This window comes from Fragaria vesca, linkage group LG7, assembly GCF_000184155.1.
Source record: "Fragaria vesca subsp. vesca linkage group LG7, FraVesHawaii_1.0, whole genome shotgun sequence".
Classification (NCBI taxonomy): domain Eukaryota; kingdom Viridiplantae; phylum Streptophyta; class Magnoliopsida; order Rosales; family Rosaceae; genus Fragaria; species Fragaria vesca.
The window spans coordinates 22325996-22333382 of NC_020497.1; the positions used below are offsets into that span (position 1 = coordinate 22325996).

The following is a 7387-nucleotide window of genomic DNA, read 5'->3' on the forward strand; positions in this document are numbered from 1 at the left end:
AATTTGATGATGTAGTACACTGACAAAGTACTATAATATTATTTTTGTTGAAAAAAGTAAAAAAAAAATTTAAGAAACTAAATAATATTTTGATAAATTAAATTAACAAATAATGAATAAATTAATAAATTAATAAATTAATAAATTATTAATTTATCGATTAATTAATAACTCACTAAATTAATAATTTTTGTCGGTCCCGACCTTATTAATCTATAGAGGTTCAACTATATCTTTTATTCTTCGTCATTTTTGGCGTCATATATGGATTTAGTTTCATTCTTTTATTTTTTTGTCTTTTCAGATTGGTCAAATTTGCCTCAGCACCTACTGGACTCAATTTTAGAGAGATTGGAGTTGCCATCGAATTACTTACGATTCAGTGTTGTTTGTAAGTCGTGGTATTGTGCCGCAAAGGATAGTAAGACATGCTAGCTAAGATCATGTCAAGGGGCCAATATCCTCCGATGCTCTTGTTTTATACAAACAATGCATGGAGCTTATATAGCATCACGGAGAACAAGGTTCTTGAAACCCAATTGCATGTGCCAAATATTTATAAGCGGTTTTGTGGCTCATCGAAAGGATGGTTGATAGCAATGGATGACAACTTCGGAGTAAACCTAATAAATCCGTTCCTTAGAATGAAAGGGAGGAAACCAAAAGAAAATTCAATCATTCACCTTCCTCCATTGAATCCACCTTTTACAGCTACGGCACGAGAATTTTGGCGTACAAATTATGAGCAGGTTGTCTTTAAGGCTACAATTACAGCAGACCCGATATTGAATCCAGATGATTGCATTGTTGTTGTAATATATGTGGACCTATGGCGACTAGCTTTCATAAGACTTAACAAAGACATCTCATGGACTTACATGACGAAAGATTACACAACAATTGAAGAAGTTGCTTATGTTGATCGGAAATTTTATGTCGTGGATCATCGGAGTAAACTTTTGTGCTTTGATATTGCTGGTAAGTTCAACTCAGATGTAGAAAGTATTGCATATGGCGTTGAACGAAACCAACCAGGGCTTGCCAAGATATATCTTGTGGATTCAAATGACGGAGAATTGTTGTTGGTTCATCGTTATGTAGACTCTCAATGGCAAAGACGTGAGACAAAGAAATTTCGAGTTCTTGCATTTGATTTCGCTACCTTGCAATGGATGGAAAAAAATACGTTAGGTGAGGTTGCTCTCTTTTTGGGCGACAACTCTTCAATGCGTGTCTCGGCACCCAGGTTTTCAGGATGTGAATCGGATCACATTTATTTCACCGACGATCAAGACCGCGTAGATGATACTCGTAAACCTCGTGATTTTGGTGTTTACAACTATGGAAATCATAAGTTTTCAGTGTCTGACAACAGTCAAGTGATGAAAGTAATGAAGCGTACCAACCGATATCCAATATGGGTTGTACCAACGATTTACCAGTTTTAGATTAAACATTTCAAGTATTATTTTTGCATTTTTGTCTGTTGATTTGATGACTTCTGTGGTATGTAAAGTTTGGTATTTGGTTTTTTGTTCCTTTCCTTTGATTTTTCAGACATTAGTTTTTTTTTTTTTTAAGTCTTTTTTAGTCTTCGATTTATAGTTTTTATAGTTTTGCTTCCTTTCCATGGTGCATATATATGGCTTTACATTTTCTTTCCATGGTGCAAATCTTTCAAATCCCTCCAGACGGCCAACTTCCGAAGCAAGAACAAACAAATGAAAAAGTTGATTGTCCAACAATCCAAAATCACTTTTCTCATGGCATCTGCATCACCATCATCGTGATCACCATTCAAAGAAAATATTTCATTAAATCTAATGGAGCACCATATTAGAAAACCATCATCGAGAGATCTGCATTAGTACTTTGGTCAAAAATATACACTACAGAGAGATTACAAACACCTTATCTTCCCGTATTTGTGCTCTTGATTATACAGGATTTCTAAGACCTACTGTCATTACAAAAATTGAGAAACGGGGACTCCTCAGAATGTTGCGCCTCGGGACTCAAAAAGGGATGGAGGTCCTTGTAACTGTTGTAATGAGTTTTATGACTCTCCAGATTGTTGGGATGGAGGTGTTTTAACAGCAGTTTCTTCAACGGTACCTGTTACCAATTTATGCATACAATGTCATCAAGAGAGAGACGTTTTTGTAGGACATTACAGAGAGGTTGAAAAATAACTAAACCTTGGGGAGCCTGAGACGGAGGCTGACTTTCCACTGGAGACGTTGTCTGCCCCTGATTTTGGGCAGCAGTTGCTTTTAGCTGCTCCTCAGTGATCTTTAAGTACTCCTCGGTGGTGTATGCTCTATTTGGAGAGGGGGCCCCATCTGCATAGACATATACATAGTAGGAAATTACTTTAAGAGACAAACTTTCTCATGGGATGCAAGATTATAATATAATTTGTATATCTACACAATGAAAACAGCCATAACATGAATCAATTAAGATAAGGACTGAAACCGCATAATGCAAAAAATGGTAAGGGAGATAGAGCTGTCTTAGAAGGGTGGTGTGTGACTCTTTCTAATATCCAGTAAACTTCTAGAACTTTTGTATGAAGATAATACTGTCATGGACTCATGGTTACTAAGTCCTCTTTGAAACTAAGTACAGGCATGAAACATTTTAATCACTCACTGGGGTCTGTAGTGGTTTCGGAATCTCCATTACTGGTAGTTGATGGAGTGGCTGAAGGAGAACCGGTTATTTTGGAATTGTAAGTGTTTATTGATGAACTTGAAATGTCATCAAGACCAATCTCCTTTTCAAGGGTGCTCTTGAAATCCCTAGACACTTCCTACAACAACATATATGCATCATCAACAGCCTTTTCAGAAAAAAAGCATAAATGAAATTTTACATGAGGTTAGTATTAACCACCTGAAGCTCTCTAATGGTTGGTTGAAAAGCACGCAACGTCTTTCCTAAATTTCGAGCAACCTGCATTTATACAATTTGTTGATCTTAAGTGACGAAAAGATAGATGCTAAAGATACTTGCTCTAGGGAACTAGAAGATAAGGATACTATTCTGCATACCAACAGTGAGGTATTCATTTAGTGTTGCAAATGTTAGAGCCCATAGGAAAATATTGAATATACAGCATAAAATGAAATCCAAATTTTGGACAAACTATGAACTCTTTAGACTGCCAAAGCTATAGTTGGCGAAGTTTTGTTCCATATTACTAGTCTGTTGTAACTTGTAAGAGATACTAGAATTATGTCCAAAAAAAAAAATAATAACAAAATACATCCAAGAATTTCAACCTATTTACTCGAATTTAGTTCACAGAACTTTTTTAGCTGATCAAATTTCAAATTTACTAACTGCTTATGATTCCAAGAAGTTGCAAAGTACCACAATATCCCAACTATTTGTATCTGGGAAGCTACATATTATCACTACCTAAACTGGGAACTCATGTATATAAGTACAGCTATCCCTAAAATATTACAGAATCACAACCCAATCATTCCCACAAGAAAAAACTATGATATCAAAACTTTAGCCATACGAATAAACCACTCACCTCAGCAAGACCTTTGGGGCCAAACACCAACAAAGCCACAACCCCAATAACCAGAGCCTCAGGAGCTCCAACACCAAACAAAGAAGCATAAACCACCACACCTTTGCACCTTCCCTTCCTCTCTGCCACCACCAAATCACAAATGAGCTGAAATTACTAAACAACACAGCAAAAGAGTACAGAAAACACAAACACCCACAAACCCAAATCACAAAAAGTACCTGGCTTTGAAGACTTGGGTCTGAATGAAACACTCAACTGCTTCAAGCCACTCCATGGCGAGAAAGGGCTGAGACCCAGTTGAGGAAACACAGCTGAAAGATGTAACTTTTGGTTTTTGGGGTGTGAGATTAGTGAAGAAGAAGAAGAAGAAGATGGGTTGTATATGGCTGACTTTGTGCTTCTGGGTGAGCACAGAAATGTAGCAGCAGAAGTTGTCGTTGAGGCCATAGCCATCATCTGAGGATTTTTGAGACTTTCTGACTCATGGGTTGGAGCTGGTTAGACTCCAAAAATATACCAACCTCATAAGCATTGGATGTGGTTTCAGGATTTCTGAGCATTTCTTGGCAGGACTGAAACTTTGGGCTTTCTTGTAGCTCAAAAATTGGGTTCATATTTGGGCTCTTCATACTTTATAGACCACTAAAATGTGGTTCATGTTTTTCTTCTTCCTTCTCTTTTTGAGTTGAAACCATTTTGATCCATTTGTTTTTGGTGGATTGCAATCTTGGTTTTAGTTTAAACCCTGTCTTGGAGTGTTAGAATTTTGATTGAATGTTTCGAATTTCATCGAATTGTACCGCACATGTAGGAGGTTTTGTTCGAAGATGGAAAGACAGAAAAAACTCTACACGCGCGGTTCACAAAGATTGTTAAATGAAGGGGTGAAACCCGAAAACCCTAGTAGAGGTATGGTTTTCTCTGATGATAGCTCTCACAAACTATGATCTGCATGTCTATGATGAGAAGACTTCAATGCAGCTGTGACCTATGCAATTATTCTCAAAGGATACCGAACAAGAGTACAAAGTAGGATGTTCAATTAATATGTGGCTATATATTTGGTATGCAATACAATGTATGTGATTACATATATAAATTCTTAGATGAACCCCCCACCTACTCGATAAGCTGAACATGTGGTGTGCTTGTTGAGCTTTTGCCTTGTAGGACCATAACCACACCTAGCCAGCCAACCCTTTTTCAAGTCCATGCCATTTTGTGAAAAATATCCAATAGTTGCACCTTCTATCGTGGACCCCTAGCTCTCTAATCCATGGGTGGATCTAAAAAATTAGAATTATCATGATTTTCGATGATGGGATGTATGAGTTTGATAATTGCATTCATAAATAACTGAGTTGGATGGATTAAAAAAAATATACCAATAGACCAAATTAAACGTTAATAATATGAGTTGATCGTAAGTTTGTGCAAATGCACGATATATACTCGCAACGCATTTATCTTTTTTTATAATATTGTAAGACATAAAATTTTACAGTCACGAGTTACATTAACGAAAGTGGAATTTATCGAGCATGAATCATGTATATAAAGACATGTTTACTTATCAGTAATGAAATAGAATGATTAATGAGTAATCCAATTTTTATTTCTTATTTCATTCCACATATTTTTCATTACAAACAAATAAACTTATCATAAAAAGTAAATCACATAGCACACATATTGACCTAAAAGGTTCCACATGCAAGAGATTCAATTGGCAGTCAAGAATAATTTGGACGACAGACATAAGAGTGACCGCTGCGTAGGTAACAAGAATTTTATACAAGTCCAATGCTTTGAGGATTAAAAAGGTAAGAAAAGTCCCACTTTTGATATTGAGAGAATGTAAAAGGAACCCAGAAAAGCTCGAGGAAGATGACGGAGGGAAAGTGAGGGGCAAACGAACGACGAGATATCGTTATCAGAGAAAGAAAGGCAGACGAAAAGAAAAACGAAGAAGATGATGATGGTGAAGCAAGCACTCGTGCAAGTTTTATTTTAGCGTGAATAGGGGGAGGTGTGGGGTGTGTGAAAAGGAAAGAAAGGGGTGTGGTGATAAAAAGAAATATTATAAATGAAAGTGGCGTGTGAGTGTCACTATCAGCCGCACGTGCGCGTCTTTGACAAAAGAGACCCTTCTTTTATCAAGAAAAATTACAAACAAGGGGATGGAGCATGGAGGTGTTTGCTTTGGTATAATGCCCTCCAAAGTGACCCTAATTTACAAGACAAGGGCTTAGCAAGGATCAAGGAGTCGAGCGGTGACGATAATCGTTTGCTTCCAACGAGCTAATATTGTACATCTTAAAAAAAAAAAAACTAGATTACACTCAGATTACAACGATCAATATCGGTAGTTTTAGTCTGATTTGGCCGTCGTTTCGTCAAGCTTCTGAATTTATCACACCGTATCTCTAAAACATGGTGATACAAGACTCAAACATAAACGAACTTTATGTCCAAAGCAATAAGTATAGCCTAAAGCCACACACCATACCATTGTACCTTGAACATAGATATATAGTAGGACTATAAAACGGAAATCATGAGTAAAAAGGACGATCCTAATTGAATGATGATTTTGGGGCCATATGATCATAAATGCAATCACAAGAACCATGAGGCAACCCAACACAACGCATAATCCCTACACCGTCGCACCACGCAGCCAGTCGTCATCTACTTCGTGACGTTGTAAATTGGAGTAGGATCCAGGGCCAATCCCGTCATTTTTGTCTAGCTGCTAGAAGCATTTCTAACTTAGATCCAAAATTACTATAAACAATAATTATCTTACTGTTAAAAAAAAAAACTATACCCAGTGATGTGTTTGACTTCGAAAACGATATGTAAACATGCAGGCAATACAAAAGTATATAAATACAGTTGGCATGGGTGATGTCCATTCCCTTATCCCATTATCAAATCAACTTGCATTAACCTATGTTATTTATTAATCTAGCTACAACATTATTTAGTCATTTAAACATTGGTATTAATATGAAAAAAAATAAATAAATAAAGGTAGGATGGTTGCATGTTATCATCTATTTGGCTTTGTTTTGTTTGATGGGGACTAATATATGGGCAATTTGCAAGATAGATCCCACATGTACCTACAAGTACCTCACTTGTAATTAGTGATTCATTATTACATAGGGTTTAAACCCTTATTTACCGTAAATGTAAAAGATCGATTAGACATTGAGTCTTATTTTGTTCCTAAGACATGTATGTAAATTATTTTGATTTTATTTGCGAACTAGACATGCGTGTCACGTGATATGTCTGACATATCAATTATATAAAGTCTGAAATACAAAACTCAAATCACCGTTATATCCGTTATGACATACATGTAAGTAAAATGTATGTAAAATATTTTGATTTTATTAGCAAACCAGACATGCGTGTCACGTGACACGTCTGACATATCAATTATATGTTGAAGTCTGACATTCAAAACTTAAACCACTCTTATATCCGTTATGACGAAAACAAAATAAGCATTCGTTACTCTTCTTATGTAAATGTTAGTACGTCAGTTATGTCACGCGTTCGGTCGGTGGTAGTTTCTCCGCAATCTATACGCCAAATTAACTCAACTTTAAAACGTAATTTCGTGTATCATATTTACATCCATGTCCTTCCTTCCTATGCAGATTTACTGCTAAATGATTTTGTTAGAGCAAAAAGAAAAAAAACAAAAAACAGAATGGGTCCCATCCCCAACTCCAGAGAGAGATTGAGATGATTACTAAAAGTTATAACTCTCTCTCTTTCTATTCTTCTCTCTTCACATTTTTGATTTTTCATTCACAC

General features: G+C 36.2%; 2 protein-coding genes across 2 annotated transcripts; one reads left to right on the forward strand and one right to left on the reverse strand.

The window, feature by feature from the left end:
- The first annotated feature begins 599 nt into the window (after positions 1-599).
- On the forward strand, positions 600-1448 carry LOC101309891 (putative F-box protein At5g60060-like). The gene has a single exon (XM_004309145.1). The coding sequence runs from the start codon at positions 600-602 to the stop codon at positions 1446-1448; it is 849 nt and encodes a 282-aa protein (XP_004309193.1).
- A 312-nt stretch (positions 1449-1760) lies between these two features.
- On the reverse strand, positions 1761-4105 carry LOC101311805 (sec-independent protein translocase protein TATB, chloroplastic-like). The gene is made up of 6 exons (XM_004308017.1): positions 3772-4105; positions 3551-3672; positions 2899-2958; positions 2656-2815; positions 2199-2342; positions 1761-2115 (listed from the first exon to the last, which is right to left on the reverse strand). The coding sequence occupies exons 1-6, from the start codon at positions 4007-4009 to the stop codon at positions 2057-2059; spliced, it is 783 nt and encodes a 260-aa protein (XP_004308065.1). The 5' UTR covers positions 4010-4105; the 3' UTR covers positions 1761-2056.
- Positions 4106-7387: the final 3282 nt, after the last annotated feature.

Coding starts and splice junctions, on each gene's coding strand:
- LOC101311805 (XM_004308017.1), bottom strand. CDS start 4,009: ATGATGGCTATGGCCTCAACGACAACTTCTGCTGCTACATTTCTGTGC. Junction 3,673..3,771: donor ACCCAAGTCTTCAAAGCCAG/GTACTTTTTGTG, acceptor TGGTGGTGGCAG/AGAGGAAGGGAAGGTGCAAA. Junction 2,343..2,655: donor CGAAACCACTACAGACCCCA/GTGAGTGATTAA, acceptor ATGTCTATGCAG/ATGGGGCCCCCTCTCCAAAT.
- LOC101309891 (XM_004309145.1), top strand. CDS start 600: ATGGATGACAACTTCGGAGTAAACCTAATAAATCCGTTCCTTAGAATG.